Source organism: Cryptomeria japonica, chromosome 3, assembly GCF_030272615.1.
Source record: "Cryptomeria japonica chromosome 3, Sugi_1.0, whole genome shotgun sequence".
NCBI classification, from domain to species: Eukaryota; Viridiplantae; Streptophyta; class Pinopsida; order Cupressales; family Cupressaceae; genus Cryptomeria; species Cryptomeria japonica.
Window position 1 is genome coordinate 743,240,288 of NC_081407.1, and position 23,138 is coordinate 743,263,425.

Consider the following 23,138-nt stretch of genomic DNA (forward strand, 5'->3'; position numbering starts at 1 on the left):
GATTGGATATACAAAACAATTCAGGTCATTAGTCAATCTTCTATCAATACAATTGTGTACTACCTGTATCAACCAACATTTGTCACCTTTCCCTTTTTTATATAATCAAACACTTTAAGTGTCTATGGTGTGCTTGTGGCATTCAATGCATGTAGGGAGATAATAGTGCTTTCTTTCTCTAAATGCTCCTTTTCCACATTTGGTTCTTCTATAGCTTATTTCCCCTCTTCTTCAACCTCATTCCCAACAATCATTAGTCTCTTCTCATTATTACCACACTTATGATCCCCACCATTTGTTATCACAATGACGACATAGACCATTTTCTCTTTTACTTGTTTCTTGCTGGGAAATTAGCCTAGTTTTTTGCTTTGGGTGAATGAAGTTGGCTCCATTTTTGTTAATAGGGTCAGTGACATTTCTATATTTCCATCCTATGGTTTGTCCTTTCATGGATCTTTTGGTGGTGAAGTTTCGCTGCTCGATATGCAAGTCTTGTTGCATAGCTTCTCTAATTGCACAAGGTTTCAGCAAATAAACATCATGTTTAATTTCGTTATTAAGTTCATTGATGTAGAGTTGTAGCCTTTGAATAAGGTGTCACATCTTGTTTTCGAATTGCCAATCTCATAAGCTCAACATTATATTTGGCTATAGATCCTATTTGTTTTAAATTTGCTAGTTGGGTAAAATAGCTTCCCTTCCATGGTTTCTCATAGTGGATGGCTAAGTTGTGAGTCAGTTCTTTCCAACGAAGCAATTTCCCTTAATTTTAATTCATCATCCATTGGCACCATTGACAAGGTTTAGATTTTAAATGTAGTGAAGCTATGCCAAGCATTGCATCATCAAATATAATATGAATATTAAAATAATGTTCCATGAGACTTATCCATGAAGTTATATCTATACCATTAAAGTTATGGATAATTATTTTGGAGAGATTTAATTTTGGGTCTTGAAAAGATTGTCCTATCTTTTGATTTTGTCTATTAGAGTTGTACTTGTTTTGGTGGCTTTGTTGGTTTCGTAAATTTGACATTTTTTTTAAAACGTAGCTAAACCCCATATTTAAAGATGTTGCAAATGGGTCAAATAATTCATCCTTAATTAAATTTACCACCTTTTCATATTTTGATGGAATCATTTCCACAATTTTAATTGGTGGACAATAAAGAGGGTTGTTGGATTCAATATTCATAAAAAAGTCTTTGGGTCCTAAATATGACATGGCTTTAGATGTGTGTTTATTTTGAACTCTAAATTCTTTTTTTATTAATTGATAGAGTATAGTATCTAGTGTGAGTTGTAACCATAAAATTTTAGAAGATGGGCTATGATAGAATTTGATGTTTGTTTTTTGACCAAACTTTAACGACTAAATTAGGGAATGCATTTTGTATCTAAAAATAAATTACAAAGAAATAATTTCACCTAATTTTTCATATGCTTTCCAAAAATATAATTTTTATTTTTTATTTACAAAATTTGGTTCATGTAGAGCAAATTAATGGAAAAAATAAAATTCCAATAACTTGCACAAAACTTACTGCAAAACTCTAAATTTCTACTTGAACTTTTATTTGATGTGTACTTATAAATCCCCACCCCGCCAAAAAAAAAATTCAAATTCACAATGGCGAGTAAGTTATGGTAGAAACAATAATGTAACTTTCACACCATTTGTTATGACATTTCTTGGAAATAAATGTAAACTTGTTATGACATTTCTTGGAAATAAATGTAAAAAACCAATAAAATAGCAGACCACTTCAAGTGGGAACTAAAAGATTTGCAATTTTCACAGTTTATGATGCACAAACATTTCATCAAACAGTTTGCATGTAGGAATATTTTGGCATAGCTGCATCAACAAACACTAGAGAACTAATTACTCATATAGAGATGCTAATAACATTCTTTCATCAATTAAATACCAAGAAAATGTATACATCAAATATTAAATGACAAATATATGTGCTGCTATAGAAAATTTTAAACACAGAAATATCACTGCTCTTATCATATAACAGAAAATATTAATATTTCTCTTGCTGATCTTTTTGAAGCTTCCAAACAAGCCATACAGCAATTCCTATAAACTCCAAATCTTTCTTGACAGTGCTACGATAGTTCAAGAATGGTACGGCTCATGCCCAGGAGGTATGGCAGGCATAAAGATTTATATGACAACCTTATTATGTTTGTAACCTCCTTTTATGAGCTGCGTTGCCCATAGGTTTGACCATGGAGCTACGTTGGGATTCCGATTCGCTAAGGCTTCAATGCCTTTCCATGTTCATTTCTCCATTCTTGTTGATAAATAATATGGTACAACAGACCTTGTGTGTTGTATGGCAACCTTATTATGAAGTTATTCACTTATTAAAGGCTGCAACTGGGTTTGGAGATATAGGCTGTGTTGAACTTTGACTAAGCCTTGTTGCATCCAAGGGAATGCCATGCCCCTTCTCTGCAGGCTTTGATAGCGGTAAAATGTATATTACTTTTAGTTCATCTTTTTTCACAACACAACACAATAAATTTGATTCCTTCTCCACTGGCACACACTGCACAAAAACTTCTGTTATTTCACCATTCACACACCACTGAAAATTTCATAGATCTCTGCAAATTTATTTTTGCTAACAAAACTTAAATAAACTTGTCCTTGTAAATCCTGTGAACTTGAAATATTTAACAGTCTGATTTGAAACCTCTATTTCTCCCTTTCCACATAAATCGTGACTCTTAATGAATCATGTCATATGGGTTAGGGAATATCTTTCACTCTTGAAACCAATCTTCATTGCAGGGTTTTCATCCTAGAGCTGTTGTTAAACAAATCCGCTCAACCTCCGCAATTGGATTCCAATAAAATATCAAATGCCAACAATGCACAAATGTGTCTCCTCATCCTCCTTTTATAATCTCCCGTGAAGCTTTCTAAAAATTAATATTTTAAAATTACTTTTTAAATAATAATCTTTTTTGCTCCATAAAAGTGACTTTAAACTGTAAGTAAATAATTAACATAAGTTGTCCATTAATTTTTTCTTTTTGACAACAGCATTTAATTATTTAATTATTAAATTATGTTTTGCACCTCCAGCCGATGTTACGGAAAATACAAAAATAGCCCAAAAAACATGGTCACGAGCTCATTGGAGATCCAACTCAATTTAAAGTGATACTTTCCAAAAATTGAATATTCTTCCAAGAAGTTTGGAATATGCCCAAAATGATGAAATTGCCCTTGGAAAGCAACAATGGACTCATCTTGATCCCCTGAACACAATGCCATTAACTGAACTCTATTCCAACAAGAATGGCACTCTCAAAAAAAGTTACAGCTTCTGAAGATGTTGGAAAGGCCACATAAAAGGGACAGTTTACATTAATCAGAGAATAAATATCAATTCAGTATTTAAAGTTATGATTATTGAGGAGAGACTTATCCTCTCCTTTTTTATAAGCTTAATTATGTAGGGACACACCACTCATCCTAATTAAGAGGGCTTAGGGTATTAAGTAAAATTAATGTGAAGGTTAGACATGTCACGAGTGCTTCGGCTTACTATATTTAGAAGGATAGAATATTAGGGACCTAACAACTGCAGTTAAGCTCTTTTAGTTTTTTTGTTTAATTTTTTTTTGTTTTCAATTGTAATTATTGAGATGTATTTGGGATGAACTCATAGTCTCAGAGATGAGCCTTGGATCTACCCAGAGCAAACCAAGGTGAACCGTGGAAAAAAATACTTTTCTGTTAAAAAACAGATTTTAAGTACCAACTATTTGCAGTTAAGCTTTGTCAATATTCTTCTCATAAATGTTCTTTCAATCACAGTTAAACTCTCTCTGTTTTCTTTTCATAAATGGTTTTTTGTTTTCAATTGCAGTTAAGCTCTCTTTATATTCTTTTTATAAATGTGTTTTTTTTTTTCTAATTCCAGTTAATCTCTCTTTTCTTTTCATAAATGTTTTTTTTTTTTCAATTGCAGTTAAGCTCTGTAAAATTTCTCCACGTAAATCACAAATGTCCATGATAGGGTTTTGTCTATGCATGAAATTGTTTTGCATGCATGAATTCTGAGCAATATCTACGAACAATGCCAGAGGACATAAAGATTTGACAATATACTCAAATGACAGCTATACTTAGGCCTCTATGCAGGAATTATAGCAACAAACAGATTAAATACTGGTCTATACATGGTTCTTCTTTGGTTCTTTAGCTTTTCCTTGATAATATTTAGTAATTTACTATGGGTAGCTATCTGTAGTTTTTGAATCCTTTGTAATCTCTAGATATCTAGCTGTTGTTGTTCATCAAATGTTCGTATTTGGCCATTGGTGGCTTATTGTAACCTCTGAAGGTTGCAATTTTGTAATAGTATTGCCCTTTAGTATATATATTATTTTATGTTTATTTATTAGCTATTAATAATATATTTAATTTTTTGTTTGTATTAATATATGTTATTTACTTATTTATATATTTAAAATTTATAATTCATTTTTAATATATATGTTATCACACACACACACACATATATAATGGCCAAATCTAGCAGCACTGAAAACAAGAAAATAAAATCACTGGACCTAAACCCCCAAAACTAATCCCTAAACTAAATCTGAACCTGAACTGGCAACACAGGGAATTAAACAAAGCGTTATTGAACTTTTTGTGTAATGTAAAGTGAAATCTATAAACCTTGAGGCAAATGTAATTATTATTTTTCAGATTCTGATTTTAATCACAGCAGACTGATGGTATGTAGAGTAACTGCAAACATCTCTATGTGAGGGATGCCTCAACTGCTGTGTCTCTATTTCTGGTGCTTCTTTTTTCCTTGATTCACAACTAGCTTATTTGTTATTTTAGATACCAAGGCAATCTGTAATTGGATGAACGCGGACCAATCATCTGGCAATGACCCAACTGGAGAAGAAAATAATTCTTTATTGGTGCCAGGTGTAATGTCCCCAATTTTTGAAGTGACAATTAATTAAATTATTTTTTAGTAAGTTGTCCAAAAATATGTATTAATTAAAAGGATGACTTTTATTAATTAATTTAATTAAAAAGTAAAATGAAATAATAAAATAATATTAAATGTCACTTTATTTATAAAATTTTTCCAGCCCATTCTAGAAGATTCTTCAAGAGGTGGAATATGGAAAATTCTAGAAGGCTCGTCAAGTTATTATAAAAGGAGGTTTTGGTTAGGATTTGGATGTTCAGATATTATTGGCTTTGATATGAATTTGTCTGATGCTTCGCATTACCTGAATCTCTGAGGACACAAACCTTCAGCAGATTGACAGAAGAGCTGGACGAAACCCTAGTTCTTCTCCCTGGGAGTGGATTCGCGACGGAGTTCACACTTGTACCAAATTTGTGAAGTCTCAGTAATAAAGGTATTTTATATCTGTTTGAAAAATATGGTTATACTTTCTTGAATATCAAAATTGTTGAAGATTTATATGGGAGCCTGATTCGTATTTTGAATGACTTTCCTATGGTTGTTGCTTTATATAAAGCTGAGGAATTAATTATTGGGCCGAAGCTTGCAAAGTTTGGCGTGTAATAATATTTGATGATTTATGCCAATAACATCTGTTTGAGCCGATATTTGAAATATTAATCCTCAGCGGCAATAATATATAGTCGGCCAAAATATTTATTTTGTTTCAGGAATTATATTTGTTCATGTTCGATTATCTTGATATCTGCTGATGTATAATATATTTGTGAATCGTGGCTTGACTAATATTTTGATTTAGAAGCTGATTCAGTAGAGTTGTATTTGAATGTCGATATTAAGATTTGCCAATATTAAAGAATATGAAGTATAACCTATTGTTTCAAATAAATATTTCTTTGAGCATTTGATTATCTGAAATAATCAGAATGGTCTGCGGAAACATTGTCTGAAGCCGACTCAATAGAAATTAATATTTCTAATGTTTACATGGGTTGGAATGTTTACTCTTCCGTGGTGATGACTGCTGCTGTGAGGGATAGATAGTAGAACTAAGGAATTTCACAGAAGACTTATTTTTGCCATGAAGAATCATTCTCAGTGTGAGTGTTAGTCTGTCCGTGGAAAAATATATAATCAGGGTGCACATCATTGTTGGATGGTTCCCTGTGAAGGGAAGTTCATGCTAGACAGGTCCAATATTGGAGCTTTCATCGCACAGGAGGTTTGTTGGTGATAGCGAGAATCATACAGGCATTGTCGGGAAACTGCTTGTAGTCGGATACCTTCATAGTGTGGAGGGCAAGATAATAGGTTTGGCGACTTCCAACGCCAAGCAGCAATCTGTATCTATCCAGTGATACCACAGATCATAGTGGACTGCGACAATAGGAAGGTGTAAGTCTGTTTTAAAGTTCTCTTTGCCTGTGCTCCTGAAACTCATTAATAATAAAGATGTTGATTTAAACTCCTTGGTGTTAAGCTGTGAAATGTTTTACATTGAATTCGAATTGATTTGAATCCAAGTATAATCTGTTGTTTCAATTAAAAATCTGTGTAGAGTTGAGATATTGTTATAAAGTAAACAGGGATATTACCTCATTCACTTGCATGCAAAGTGTTTGACAAAATGTCAATCCATCAAAACGAAAAACTTAGGGCAGTTTGACAAGGGGTTTGTACACCAGGGTTTACCAAAAGTTCCACTGGATGATTACATTCCTGATAGCAAGGGTAGAAGTATATGGCCTTTTAGCATTTGACTAAAGTGTGAGTGTTGCTTAAGATCAATCTCAATTTCTAGCTAGGAGTTTTAATTTTTGGAAAGCTGGTATAATGATCATTGTGGCTCCCCCTAAACAAAATGTTTTAAAGCCCGAGTCACTGGCCATTTTTAGTCCATCCAGAAGTGCTATTGTTTCTTCCTTGTTACTGGCCACTTTTGAAGTATAAAAAGCTCCGTTAACCTGAAGATCCTATTGTGGCCCCTCAGGAGACAACCAGCTCTGGCAGCAAGTGCTGGATTGCACATGAATCCCCATCAAATTCAGCTTAATGGAATCTGGTGGTGGTGGTTTCTATTTACACGTCTTTTTGTCCCTTTTGTTGGTAACCAATCAACTTCGATTTTTATTGTGAATATATTATCTCTGATGTAAACATTGGATGCATTCATTCTATCTGGATAATATTTTTTTTACTCTGTTACCATTTAATCTCTTTCTGTTAATTTCTAACTCTATTGTACATATAGTGTTCCTTGTGCCTTTGCAGTATAAGATAGTTGATAATCTTTGCTGCTTGTTTGTGAACTTGACTACACTGATCATTCACTCATTCTAATTTTCTGTGTGCATTTGTCTTTCTTCTTGCACTCAAGAAAATAGAGTCAACACCCAAAATAATGTCCATAATGTGGTTTTATTGAAGAAATTGACCAATAGAAAATGTTTTTTGCTTGTATATATCTATTTTGTGTCATTTGTGAATGGGTTTAAGTCCGGGTTTTGTATTTTCTTGGATATAATGCAATTTTGAGTTCATCAATAAAATATCTCATGACAGATGTACAATTTGAAGTGAGTCTTTAACAGCACAATTGTGATGTGAGACAGTCTAAATGCATTTTAGCTGAATTTAATCGGAAACATGTTGATAACTAAAGCAACCAGAATCATGCAGTGATGCAGGGTGCTGAGCTTTTACTTTGCAGTGCCCCACCAACAGCAAGGCATGTCATAGATGCAGCTTTTTCTCGTCAAGGAAGGAATATACAAATGGTATACAATTCCTCTTTATCTTTCTTTCCATTTTAGAAAATTTTCTTATGGCCACAATAATGAACAAAGGGAAGAAAATTATAGCAACATTGATGAGTCCTTAAAGTTGATGAATGAGAATCAAAAGTGCAAAAAAATATTTTATCTGCTACGAGTAGAAAAATCCAACAGGGCATTGTATGTCTAAAACTTAAACTGAGCATCAATGGAATAAGAAAGAGCGAGGTAACCTCTAGACACACCAATAGAGGATATGGACAAAGCTATATAATGCAAGACTCAAACTTTTCATGCCACTGGAATGTCTCTTTTGTAAAGGACCGAGCTCAGCTCAGATTGCTTAAAATGTGGAATTAGATATGGTTTTTAAACAGAAAATACTATGGAAAGGAAACCCCGAGTATTCCTTGAAATAGAGAAATGGAAAAGAAATTTGCTGACTTAAGAAATGTATAGAAAAAAATTAAATATTATACAAAAATAAACAATGAAGATGACCGAAACATGAAAAATACATCTACTTTTATGCAGTGCATGATCTTATGGAGTTGTTATACCACTGAATAAATATGAAAAATTAGTATATCGTAGATATGTATCATGGATTGCAGCTGAGGGAAAATATATTTCTAGACATTAATATCAGTTGTCTTGTTGCAGGGGGAAAACATCTGTCAATATATGATTTTTTAATTCAGCTTGGTTATCTAGTTAACCAGTGAAATGTTGAAAATGTAGCATTAGATGGTTTTTGTACTTTACGAATCATTTAATTAGTTGTGTGTTTGCTATTGATGAGATCAGCATGGTAAAGGTTCTTGAAATGACATTTATAATGCAAAAGTTTTTGAATCTTGTTTTGTTTAGATTTCATGAGGATTAATGATTTATTATTACTTTTATTTATCTATAGTAAGTGAGGAATTGGCCTCATCTAATTCATCAAATTTAGACTTATGAGAAGGGTAATTAGCTAAGTTACTGGGTTCGCTTGGGTTCAGGTTCGCTCGGGGTTCGTCTAGGTTTGCCCTAGGTACGTACCTAGGGGTTTGGGTTCGCCAAATACAAATCCGGGCGTATCCAAAGGCACTGAGCACCAAAATATAACAAACACAGACATTTTTGACCTTTTTTTTGCATCCAAAAACTCTAAAATGTCCCTAGAAGCACCCCTTCTATCGTTGGGTTTTCCTCACGCATTGATCAATGATGAAGTAGCATACTATTAAATGTTTTTCTTCTGCCATTTTGCATTGTTCCATCTTCCAATCTAATTCTGAACTATCAATTGGCATTTGGCATTGATCAATAATGAAGTATCATACTATCAAATGTATTTAGTTTTATAATTTTGTAACCCCTGAAGAAACAACAATACAAGGAAGGGGCAATGAAGCTTTGGTATGTAACCCCTAAGTGTACCAACTTGGATGCAACTGTTGATGATCTGGTTAGAGTCACTTTAAATGATGATGATGAGATACCTACTCCTGATGGAGCTAGTGGGAGTGGCACTTGTTTGGGTTCAAATGATTTGGAATTTGAACTTGACACAAATGATGATGATCTTGATCTAGATCCTTCTGATGATTGATGAACATTGAAGATAGAAGACAATTATTATATTTATTGTCCATTTTGTAATTGTAATGATTTCCATTTGAATCGTGAACCTGGACATATATGAATCTATGATACATTGATATATATTATATGGCATATCAGTATATGACATAATGTGATATTATTGAAATTCTGAACTATCAATTTAATTGGCATTTGGCATTGATCAATGATGAAGTAGCATACTATTAAATGTATTTAGATTTGTAATTTTGTATATTTCTTTAAATTTTAGCATATAATATATATATATATATATATATATATACATAAGGCAAATTTTTTTTGCCCAAACCCACGAACCAGGTTTGCGTCCTCGAACTCACTCCCAAACCCGAACCGGTAACTTAGGTAATTAGAGAACAAAGATGGCCCTGCGGAACTAAATGCTAAAGGAATCTTACACTTGCAGCCGTGTTTTAAAGATTAAACAAGCTCCTTCAATGGGTTGTTCCATTGGAAAATGGAAGACTATGAAGTTCTCGATCCTAAATATAATACGATCCAAGTAATGGAGAGATTGGGGAGAATGCACAAGGTGATGATATTAAAGGAAAAAATTTGAAAGGAGACCATTTCACACCATCAACTTCTACATTCCTTTTAGAATGTATGGACTACAAGTTATGAAATGTGAAGTTGGATGATACACCAACTTACTAGTTTGAGAGGGATAAAGATAAGAAATGTCATGAATCTACAACCATAAAATTGAACTTGGGAGAAGGTATCGCAGAGGTAATAATGGTTGGGGATAAGTGTAATCCTCTATTGAAAGTAGTAACAATCATAATTTTCTTGGAATATAAAGATGTTTTTCTTGAATGTACAAAGATTTAAAAGGATTAGCATTGGAATTTTGTCCATAGAATTCTTTGGAATGTTATGTTCCTTTCATTCTAGGAGGACTTATGCTATTGCCCAATTGAATATTTTGTTTCTTTTTTGTAAAACTAGAGATGCATTAGTTGCTTTCAAAATGATATGTAGTCACATAAATTTATTTGTTTTTTGTGTATGTTAGTTTATAGGAAGCCATCATTGTATAATTTGTATAATTTTGTCACAATTAGGTAGGAGGGGGAGCCTCCTCTGCAAAGATTCCTTCATACTACCCCTAGCCAATTTGTCATCCACGGGAATTTTAGGGTTAACAAAGTTAAAAAGTCAAAATTTGTTTACAATACTGAATGAGATAATTCTAAATTTCTATCAACTTTAAAGCCATTTCAATAAAGGCTTTGCAATTTGTAGATGAAGTTACCCTAATACAAGGTGCTATTGGGTTTTTTAATGGATTGAGAAATTATTCTACTCATAAATTACAAGCAGTAGAATATATGTACAAATGACACTTTCAAAGTTAAAATGATTTTTTTTCTGATTCAAGTCAATGTACCTATTGATGTGTTTTTTTATGCATTTCAAACACAATAAAATACCAAGGTATCTTATCCTCTCTTGAATAAAGTCTCTCAAATGTTATGCTTCACTATCAAATGAGACAACTCCAAGGTTTCTACTATCAGGTCTTGACTCATGGATAAGCTAAATTGTTGATGTGATTGTTGGTAATCCAAGGGGACTTGCATTGAATACTTGAATGTTGAACGTTTGGATGTTGTTGGAACTTAGATTCCAACTACTTTATTGGAAAATAAAATGGCAAAAGGATAGCAAATTAGAAGTCTACGCTACTCCTAAGAATGTAGGAACTATGGACAATCTTTGGTGAAACTCGACTAAGCCTTGCTTTGACATGCAAAGCAACAACTCGACAAAGCTTAGTGCGATCTTCTAAGGAGAGCAAAATGATGTTCAAATTACTATCAACAACAAGGATACCATCAAGGCAATGCATGTCAAAGTGTGAATAGCAATTGAAGTTAAGCTCATTTAAGGATTCTAGTTGACCGCACAAGGCAAACTTACAATCAGCAAATTGCTAGTGGTATAGTGTTGATGTGTTTTTTATGCACATGCGAACACAGAATAAAATACCAAGGTATCTTATCCTCTCTTGAACAAAGCTATTCGAATGCTGAAGATTTGCCTAAGGATCAATCGAAATAACTCCAAGGTTCTGGTATGTAGGGTCTCTACATGTGGATAAGCACAGTTGGTTTGATGTGATTATGCTGGAATCATAAGGGGACTTACATTTGATTGCTTGAATGCTTAATTAGCTGGAACTTAAGTCCTAACTACTCACTGGGAGATAAAGAAATATCAAAAGCATAGGGTTTAGAGAATCTATTCTAGGACCTAGAATGCAAGAAGATAGATGAATGACTAGGTGGAGTCCTACTGGGCTAGGTCTGACCATCAGACCGAACAATTCGAGACCAACTCAGTGCAATCTTCCAAGGGATGCTTCGAATATGTTCAAATCGTTACACCATCAGACACTGATCATCATTCAAGCTAATGTATGAACAATAGACGCATAACGACTCGAGATTAAGCTCATTCAATGCCAGTTGACCACGTAGGGTGCACTTACAGTCAGCAAGAGGCTAGTGGTTTGGACTAAGCAGATTCCACGCGATTGCATTCAATAACTTCCTTCATTCGATCTAATTAACCATCATGTAAAATGAAGATTCAACAAGAGACCATGCATAATGCAAAGAAACGACACATTTCACCATAACTTCAATGAAAATGGAGTTCATTTACAATTTAGGCAACAATTTCTTGCCTTCTCCTCCTAATCTACTCTAATTGCTATTCTATTTGCTATTAATCATTAGCTATTCTAACCTCTACGAACTAACTATTAACCTTTACAAACGAAGAGACAAAGCCTTATATAGAGAGCTCTTTACATCTCAATGGCTCAGATTGATTTACAATCAATGGCTAGGATTACAAGATAGAAACCCTAATTAGGGTTTGTTACAACAAAACCTCCTTAGCCAATGAGAAAATTACATTTAAAATTTGAGAACCAATAGGAAACAGGGGTAGGTGCCTCAAAATTTGTGCCATTACTGGTGAGTCAGGTACATTGAATCTGGACATGTTGATGTGGACCTATCTGACTGGAGGAATAGTGATTGGGATGCCACCTTGTCTGGTACTTCCTTTGTGATGACCTTTGGTCGATCCTCCTTCGTCCTTGATGTATTTGAGAAACGATGTACGTTTCCTTAGCTCTCTTGTGCTTGACGAGGCCTCTTCAGGGTCAAGTCACTCCTCCTCTGGTAGCTTATATCGCTTTGAAATGTTTACAAGATCCTTCTTCTCTGTCATCCTGTGATTTCTTTGAGTATAGTTCTAACACATTACTTGCAATTGTTGATCATTCGAAGTCCTTCAATTTAGTAGCACCTTGAGTACCTTCTCATGCATCCAAGGCGTCCTTAGTGATGATGAAACTTGAATAGGTCCTCCTTGTCTGCTCTTCCTTCTAGTCCGGTCTTGTTGATCTGCAAAACAAACAAAGGATGATTAAGTATACATGATATATTCATTCTAACATGATATTTCTCACCTTAAATCATCAACAAGAAGGAATTAGAATGAAATTCGCTCAAGACCCTCTGCAGGGACAGGACCTATAATGAAATTCGCTCTGGACCCTCTGGAAGGGTCAAGAGTGAAATTGGTAATCTCACTTAATTCTCTATTCATAACTCATTCTTCAAGGCATTAAACTTCCTAATTGTGGTCCTTCTAGGTATAGATAAGTCATTTGCTCTCAAAAATTGCTTAGGACGGGGTAATCCAAGTGCTAAGGCAAGGTACAAGGTCCATTGAAGAATTTCGCTTTGGACCCTTTGGAAGGGTCAGGAGCGAATTTCTTCCTTTAGGTTGAATTCTTCCTTCCTCTCACTTCAATTTGCTTTGATTTTCACCTTTCAATCCCTCTCTCCTGAAGACATCAATGATTTGACCCCCAAAAAGGCCTAAAAGAAGGATTTCGCTTTGGACCTTGACCACAACTCACTCAAATGAATGCCTAAGGACGTTTCTAAACTCAATCCACCTCGATCAACGCTAGGCTTGACACAAAATAGGGAGCAAAAAAGGTTTTAAGAAAATTCGTTTTGGACCCTTTGGAAGGGTCAGGAGCAAAATTTGTGATTTAGCCTCAATTCTACCATTTCCTCTGCTCCAAATCACTTCTCAAGGCAAGACTTAACAATTCTCTCCCAACAATGCCTTAGGAATCAAGATCTTGATCTCAACAAGGAGCAAAACATAGTTTTTAGGAAATTTCGCTCTGGACCCTTTGGAAGGGTCAGGAGCAAAATTTGCATTTTGACACCATTCTTCTTCTTTTCAAATCTTCCTCCATCATCATCAAGTGAATTCACCCTCAATTTAGCCTAAAACAAGATCTCTTGGGTGCAATAGACGAAATAAGGAGTCCTAAGGATTTCACTCTGGACCCTTTGGAAGGGTCAGGAGCGAAATTTGTATTTTGCTTGATATTCCCTCATGAATCTTCATTTTTTCATCCTTTTCTTATCAACAAGTCTTTTGCCTTCAAAAAAATGCTTGGGAATGAGTTAGTTCATAGGTTGGAGCAAGGTATAATGCTTCATGGAGAAATTCGCTCTAGACCCTTTGGAAGGGTCGGGAGCGAAATTCTCTTTTTGGCTCAATTCACACTTCTTTTCTCCTTTCTTTGCCTTGAATATAACTTGTCAAACGTCCCTCTATCACCATCAAGTCAACTTGCTCTCAAAGTGGTGTCTACTCAGTGCTTTTGGTGAGGAAATAAGCAAACCTAAGGATTTCGCTTTGGACCCTTTGGAAGGGTCAGGAGCTTGAAAAAATTTCGCTATGGACCCTTTGGAAGGGTCAGGAGCGAAATTTGGAAAATAGGGCTTGTCCTTGATAAAGCTTTCTCCTAGCTTGCTTGCTTAGCTTCAAACCACCTTAGGAAAATACCTTGAGGGCAATTTGCTTTAAAATTGTGAAGAAAATACATGCTTTTGAGAAATTCGCTCTGGACCCTTTGGAAGGGTCAAGAGCGAAATTGCTCTTTTAGCCTCAATTCTTCCTCATTTTGACTCATCTTGCTTTAGACTTGTCTTTTTGAATCCTTTCCTTGCCATGCATGTCCACTATTTGATGTCCTTAGTGAAGAAATAGGTCTTTTGGGGAATTTCCTTTTGGACCCTCTGGAAGGGTCAGGATCTTGAAATTTTTTTCGCTCTAAACCCTTTGGAAGGGTCAGGAGAGAAATTTGGAATTATGTTCAAATTCCTTACTTTTCATCACTTCACTTTGTTTCACACCTCAATACACTCTCAACTACGCCACAAGGACAAGGTTTATGAGGCAAATTAAGACCAAGAAGGGAGATATAAGAGAATTCGCTTTGGACCCTTTGGAAGGGTCAGGAGCGAAATTTGACATGTTAGTCTCTCCGTCAGGATTCATTTATGGAATATAACATTTAAGTATAAGAAAGAAGAAAGATATAAGGAAATGTCACTTTCTTATACTTTAAGTTATATTCCATATATATTGTCAGGATGTTTGAGAGTGGTTTCGGACCTCCAGGAGTTATAATGCAAAATCTAGTTTTTGGAGGATTCTTCAATTTTCCAGACAGTCAAATTTTAGGATCAGGATGACATTCCAGGCTTAGCCAAATTTCAGGACATTTGAGGATCGGGATGAAATTTCAGACTCCTTAAGGTGAATTCGCTCTCTCCTTAATGTAAGGGATGGGACCTAGGAGGACATTATGCATTCAACCAAGGTTTGATTTAGCAACTTGAAGTGCGACCAGATAGTACACAAAAAACACCCTAGGAATGATCTAAATAACCCCTAATCACTCAATTGACCTGACCTCTTGAGGAGATCCACCTGACTCAAGCAGAGCCTGCTATCCTAATGAGCCCCCTGGCGACCCTTCAATGCAAAGACTAATAGCCCAGAACCTAAAAGACCAAGAAAATAAACCCTAGCAAGCAAAAAGTAGGGGTCCCCATTTGCAATGGGGTGATGTGTGAATACGTCACAACATATAGATATATGACTTTCACCATTGATCATGCACAAAGTTTCTTTCATTCATCTAAACAATCATGAAAATGAATTGAGAAGTAGAGACCATGCAATTTGTTGAAATAACACATTAAATTCACCATCGCTTCAATGAAATTATATGCTCTTTACAACAAAGTCTTAGCAACAATCTTTGCCTTCTCCTAATCTAACCTCTATTCTAATGATCTAACTATTGATTGCTATCTATGAACTATTATCTATTACTCAACTCTTGTTGTCTTCTATTATTAACCCTTTACAAATGAGAAAACTGAGCTTTATATAGATAGCTCTTTACAATGAATGGCTCAGATTGATTCACAATCAATGGCCAAGATTACAAGATGGAAACCCTAATTAGGGTTTGTCAAAACAAACTCCATTCTGACCAATGAGAAAATTACACTTATGTTCAATAGTGAATGTAAACCAATGAAATATGAGGGTAGGTAGCTCAAAGTTTGTGCCCCATAGGATGAGTCAGGTGCATTGCATCTGGAAATGCTGATGTGGAACTCCTCGATTGGGTGAGTGGTGACAAGGATGACACCTCAGTCTACTTGTACTTGGTAGATCAACACAAAGTGTTTGAGCAATATCTCTTGATACTCAACATTATTCACTTGCTCAATGTGGTGATGATGGGAAGCATCATTATGATTAAGCAAACTTTGATTAACTCTTCTGAAACTATCTGCTTCCTTGATCACGTTTGATGTAGACTATGCAATGACCTTGGTTAATTTTCCCTTGTTCATGATATACTTGACCTTGAGTTCTTGATCTCCATCATGTGTTGGAATTTCCTTGATGTAGAGCTCTTTCCTTTTGAATTGTTAAGTTTCTTTTTCTTCTCTATGTTCATCATGTCATGGACTCATCCTCCTTTAATGTGATTCTTGAATGCAGAATGTGTCTCTGATATCCTCATCTTCTCCTTAGTCTTTCCTACGATCAGACTTGCCCCTTTACTTTGACCTGCAAGAAAAACAAGAAGATATCAAACATCATAAAGTACATATTATCTTTACCTATCCTTCATCTCTTATGTGCTCTGATTTTATATGATGAAATGATGTTTTTAGTTCTAATAGATCACTCTCTAGGTCTATTTCGTTGTGCCTTGATCAGAACTCTAATTGCTTGAATTATGTTCAAAATGTAATGAATCATCTCCTTTATATAGATGTTGGATGCTAAGGGTTGTACTTCTTCATATTATAGGCCGACTTTCTTCCAAATAAATAAAATCTTTTGCTGAGCGCTTTACATCATTTAAATTGTTAGCTGACTTGACATTAGGATGTCGGCATTTAGGCTTTCATTTGTATAGCCTAGTCGGCATTTACCCTCTCATTTGTAGTTCGGCATTTTAGTTTCCATTCGTAGCATGATTTCAGGATTTTTCCTCTTCATTTATATTTCGGTATTTTGGGTAGCAATTTCATTTTGCCCAAGTCAGACTTGATGTGGCGGCTTTTTGAGACTCTTTTGCATTAGCAAGTGTTTTTGATCATCTTATTTTACCAAGGCAAATTGGCTTTTAGGTCTCCATTTGTAGTAGCACATTGATTAGATCAAATTTGAATCGTCTTATTGCTCCTAAGTAAATCGGTCTTCAAGGCTTCATTCATACTTCGGGCTTTGCAATCTCAATTGCATCCTTGGTGAGATTCATTATCTTAATCGGTTATCTCTCCCTCATTCGCATCACAAGCCTTGATCGGTATTTTCTTGCTCATTTGCATTTCGTTCATACCTCTTTTTTTCTATCAAATTAAAACTTGATGAGGCGGAATTTTGAGGTCCCTTTGTACCAAATTCATTTCGAGTTTCATTCGTATCATCTTCATTTCATCAATCTCAAACTTTATAGGGCGGGATTTTTACCTTCATTTGTACCTCGTTGATTTTGTGTTCCATTTGTACCACCTTTATTTTATAAAATCTCAACTTGGAAGGGTGGAAATTTTGCCTCCATTTGTACCAAATTCATTACATGTTTCATCCGCATCATATTCATTTCTCAATCTCAAACTTGAATAGAGCGGAATTTTGAGGTTTGTTTGCACCAAATTCATTTCTCATTTCTTTCATACCTCCTTCATTTTATTAATCTCAATCTTGATGGGTCGGAATTTTCACCTCCATTTGTACCAAATTCATTTCGCATCTTGTTCATCTCATTTTACTTTGTGAAATCTAGATTTGGAAGGGCGGAAATTTGAGGTCCATTTGTACCAAATTCATTTTATTTTCTATTTGCACCATTTTCATTTCATGAAACTTCAACTTGGAAGGGCGCAAATTTTGCCTCCATTTGTACCGAATTGATTTGAGCAATCCAAATTCACTCACTTTGTTCCCTCAAAGTGGATCGGCATCCATTTGTAGTAGATGATCAAATTGATCAACCTTTGATTACCTTTTCCTCATCAAAGTGAATCAGTCTTTTGGTTCCCATTCGTACGTAATCTTGATTGATCAACTTTAGTTGCCCCTTTGCAATTGATCAAATCGGCTTTCAAAGGTTCATCTGCACTAATATGGTTGAATTGATCAACGATCACTGAGTTGTCCTTTAGATGAAACGGCCTTAAAGACTTGATTTGCACTAATTGATATGCTTGATCAATTTCGATCCTTTTGTTGCCCCTCATCAAATCGGTTCTTAAGGCTTGGTTTGCACAAAACCAAAGTTTGATGAACACATTACTTATCTCCTCAAGATCTGAATCCTTCATTGCTAATCGGTATTTCTGCCCTCATTTGTATGAGCAGACTGGATCTTTTGGTCACTTTGCAGCTACTTATTCAAATCGGTCTTAAGGGCTTCATTGATGTAATCTGAAATGTGCATCCTGTTGTTTCTATTTACTTCTGTAATGTTGAAATCATTCTCTGCCCTTGGAATCCCCCTTAAGCCGTGTTCTGATTTGGGTTTGATCTTCAATATCTTAGGCCTGATTACTTGTTTTCTCAGATCTGAAACCCTTACTCAAAGTTTGATTTACATGCCTTTTCACTTAATTTTCACTTCCTAAGTCTGGTTTTAATCTCCTGTAGGTCTGATCTTACATCTTCCAGGTCTGATTTGATTGCTTGTAGGGCTGAGTTTAGCATTGCAGGTCTGATTTTGTATCTCCTCAAGATCTGATTGCTACACTTACTTCTGATTCTGAGCATTAATCGCTTCCAGATCTGTTTGACATATTTGGAAACCTGATTTAAGATGTTACCTTGGTCTTATCAAATTTCTGCTTCTGATTCACCTTATTTCAAATATGAATTTGCACCTTTGTATTGTTATTTGCTTTTGCTCTAGCTGATTCTCAATTTTCTTGTCTAAGTGACATGTCTTTTCTTTCAAAGGCCAGCTTCCTACTTCTTTAGAGCTACACCTTACCTCATGGTTCAACATGGATTAAAGGAGCTTAGGCATGTGCTGGGGATGGTGAGGTGGATGCTCTCCTTTTTGTTTTTTGTTTTTTGGTGTCTTAAAAACTTTTTCTTCCATCTTTAGAGTTTGGTGGGGCCCAAGCAATGTGTGGCAAGGAAGGATGAAGATGTGTGGTAAGGAAAGGTGCCACGTGAGAAAGGGAAAGAGAGAATGCTGGGGGAAAGCGAGACATAAGGGATGTGGATGTAGGGAAGGGTAGGACATACCGTGGGGTAAGGTAGATTTAGGATGAAAGGAGTTAGGATATGTTGGGGAGTGAAGTGGAATGGGAGGTATAAGGGGTAGTGAAGGGAATTAGGATAAGTTAGGGGTAGGGGTTAGGGTGGTAAGGGAGTGTGGGTAATGTAGGAGATGGGATAGAAGGTAAGCTTAGGGAAATAAGGGAGGTAAAGGCTATGAGGTGTGGATTAGGATAGGTAAGTTTAGGGGTGTGAGGTATAGGTTAGAAAATGTAGGGTATGGAGGGTATGAGGTATTTAGGGAAGGGAAGTTAGGAAATAGAAGGAGATGGGAGTGAAGGGTAGGAAGTAAAAGGTGTAGGTTAGGATGGAGGGGGAAAGGGATGAATGATGGAGAGGTGGTGAAAGGAGATGGGAGGGAAAGCAATCAAGCTTGGGCATCCACTAGTAGTGCTGGGAAAGGCATGTTGGAAGCTTTGGAGGGCAAAGGAAGTGTTGTACCTCACTTTATCTTAAAGAGGGAGACTTGACTAGTTCTTGAGCTACTACAAATAAAAGGCTAATAGCAAAGACTTGACAACTACCAACAGCTAAGCTAAGACAACTAACCTAGAAAGCGAAAAAGTGGGGGTCCCCATTAGCAATGGGGCAATGTGTGAAAACGTCACAACCATACCTATGTCCAGAACATGCTATTGGTGCAGATTGTGTTGACCTTTATTTGCCAATTTAGCTTCTGCTAGAAATTATGATCTCTTTGATTAATTGTTTTTTTCTTTCTTTCTATATAATGAAAGTTATTGATCTTTTCTCGAGGATGAGAAGTGGTCTAATAAATGAAAACATGAAGCAAGGTATGAGCACTGTAAATTGTTTTATCTTGTTAGATAAAATGCTCGTATGACACGTAAAGTTATCAAATGTAAGTTTTACAAGTGAACTCTGGAAGATGCAAACTTTTACTGGAAAGTGTAGATTTAATTGCATAGTTTCTTATTTATGAAACAGTAGAAAATGTAGCTTCTAAGATTCTTCTGCAATATGAAGGAAGTCTTTGGAACATTAGAATATTTTAGTAAAGCTAAGGATACATATACACTAGTAGGAATTCTGTAAACATCTAGTTGCTTTAGGTGACATCTCATAGCTCTATTTTTGAATTGTCAAATAATCACATTAAGATATGATAGAATGTAAGTGCTGACTCTAGAAAATCTTTAATGCAGGTGTGTTATGCTAATTATTTTATTTCTGTTCAGTGATTTTAAATTTCTATGGTCTCTTCTTCTGACTTGTCCTTCTTAGCTTGTTGGTTGATTTCGGCAATATACAATTTTGCCTTTCTTATTTGCAATTGAAAAGATGTACAGGCCAATTCTTGTTGTATCATTTGGACTGCAAAATTTGTGTAGCAACTGATATTATTTATTCAGGCTGGCACACATGCTTTGGCAGACATTTCTGGAGTGGAGAGATCTCAAAGCACCTTATTACTGAATGACCAAGCAGAATCATGCCTTCGCAACTTAATATATACAGCAGCTGAAAATAGTTCAATGCGCTCTCCATCTGTATGTGTTGCTTTAATTTTGTGTGTTTTATAATTGTTCTTTCGGTTATGTCTGGATTCTTTAATTCTTGTCTTTATTTTTATCAAACTTTTGCTCAATAGAAATTTAGATATAAGATTCTTGTTCCTTCTTTATCTATGTGCCTTTTGATTGTAAAATTGACATCTGTCAAAATGATGAAGATGAAACATATAAGCCACAAAGCATGTTGGATTTGTGCATTGCTTTTCCAAGTGTGTATGAGGACAGGGGTTTGTGGTGATGTGTGTCTATAATGACATGAATTTAACATAAACTGTAATTCCATTCTATGTGGGCAAAACACTTATTTATAAGCTCTCAAGGGGCAGCTTTGAAGGGGGGAAAAGATAATAATATTCCTAACAAAACTCTACTTTGAAGCAACTCTATCCCTATCTATTGAAAGGAGGAAATAAAAGAATGTTTAAAACAATCTAATCCTAAAACAAATAATTACATAAAAGGCCTAAAAATAGTCTCATCTCTATCCTTTCTAAAAGGTCAGAACTTTTGCCACTTAAGCTATTTTCGAAAATCTAAAAGAACTTTGACTTGCAATTTGAAGTCCATGAAGTATGCAATTTTTTGTTTGGACCTTGTGAAAATTGTTGAACCCTATCCATGGATACGAATTTAATGATTGCATCTAAAAACCAACTTTCTTGAAAAAGTGATTTACAAAAAATAGATTTTTTTTTTTTTTTTTACAAAACTGTTTTCAAAATTCTCCAAAAAAAACCTACCAGATTGCAGTTTCATAAATTAGAATGTTTCAAAATTTAGATAGACTAAATTTTAAAGATAGCAAACATGAAGAGGATTGATTGATTGGGGAACAATACTTAGTGATAACTCACAGTTGAGACCAACAAGTATTTAATGGCTTCCTTTTTAGTGTACTTGTTGGCTTACCATGCCATTTTTCCAGAATTAATAAGAGTTGGCTCCATTTATCTTGGAGAAACAAGAATTTATTAACATTATCTCCAATTAGAGCTGAAAGAAGTGAAAAAACTATTCTATAGTTAATGATGCCTTCATTTTTGTATAATAAAAGAGCTTGAAAATGATTTGGGTAAAAGGTTATCTTTAGAAGCAACATGTCTAATAAATTATTAATCAATATTTCTTATGGCCAACCCACTGACTTACCAATATTTCTAATAAATTTAAGGATAGATTGAACAATATTTCTTCATTCTGTTTTCACCGGGGAGTTGACCATTTTATCCTCTGTCCAACCCACTGACTTACCAAAAATAGAAAGGGTCCCTCTCGATCATCTCTTGACTTAATATAAATAGTAAGTATATGAAACTGAGCCCAAACAAAGTCCAATTTGAGCCAAATGAAGACCAAACTGGAACATACCGAATTTCGGGGAAGACAAGAACCTCCATTAACCAAGCCTCTGCTTCAAAAGACCCTCTATCCACAATTATTAGCTTACGAAGGTCAAAACAATAGAGTAATCATCCAAAATCCATGTCTGCTAAAATGGGGACATTACAGAGAGTGAGAATGACAAGCTTCTCCTATTGTAACGTCTCCAAATTCACCTTCTCTCCAACAAAATTGCTTGTTCCATCTCTGTCTTATGATTCACCAGCTCATAATTCTCCAAAGTTACCATCTCTTTTTCCCCAGAGTTCTACTCCTCTTCATCATTCTTCACAGCTTGTGCCTTCAAGTCTTCTAGTGTGGGTTAATTATAGTGTACAAGAGAAAGACAACATATGTAAAGGAGGAAGGAGATTTTTTCTCATTAGGAGAAGCAAAACCCAACTGAACAATAAGAGAGCAAGGATACTGTATACAATAACAATAGATGATCAAAATACAAAAATAGCCACACTTATGGTTGACAAATCAGAAATAGGGATGACACTCCCAAACTTTAAAATAAAAGAAGGTAACTTGGATTCTCAAGCAAACAAAGTGAGAAGGAATCATTGTAGTTAGTTGTCTCAACCATACATCAAAGAATGGAAAAAGATGAAAACATGAAAGGAGAATTGAAAGATCAAGTGGGACAACTAACTGTTAGCCAAGGTTTGTCGTTTTGCCAAAAGATTTACCTATTAATGCATGATACAAACACCAAAGATAAACAAACCACAAGAGGTGGTGAAGCCATGTCGCGAATCCCCAAGGGCGGCATTGAACAAACAAGGGGATGAAGGGCACACACCTTCCAACAATCCCCCCAGCGCAACTGAGGGATTCAAACCCGTGACTTGATCTTTGATACCATTTGCTAGCCAAGGTTTGTTGTTATGCCAACTGTTAACACCCAATACAAACACCAGAGATAAACAAACCATGGGAGACGGTTACATGTCACGAATCCCTAAGGGCAGTGCTCAATAACCAAGGGAATAAAGGGTGCACACCTTCCAACACTAACTTCATATATCAATTAGGTGGTTGGATCTATAACTTTAGCTACACTTACTTTGAAATTGTTGGCTGCATTAAATAAAGATTCTCAACAAACA

At 35.2% G+C, this 23,138-nt stretch overlaps 1 protein-coding gene across 4 annotated transcripts in view; it reads left to right on the plus strand.

Annotated features, from left to right (window-relative positions):
• LOC131042307 (uncharacterized) overlaps positions 1 to 23,138 on the plus strand; it is a 189,266-nt gene that overhangs the window by 160,371 nt on the left and 5,757 nt on the right. For all 4 annotated transcript variants that reach the window (XM_059218561.1, XM_057975653.2, XM_057975652.2 and 1 more), the window contains 2 exons: positions 7,674 to 7,771; positions 20,482 to 20,619. In XM_059218561.1, the coding sequence (XP_059074544.1) occupies positions 7,674 to 7,771; positions 20,482 to 20,619 (236 nt within the window). The remainder of the gene's footprint in view (positions 1 to 7,673; positions 7,772 to 20,481; positions 20,620 to 23,138) is intronic.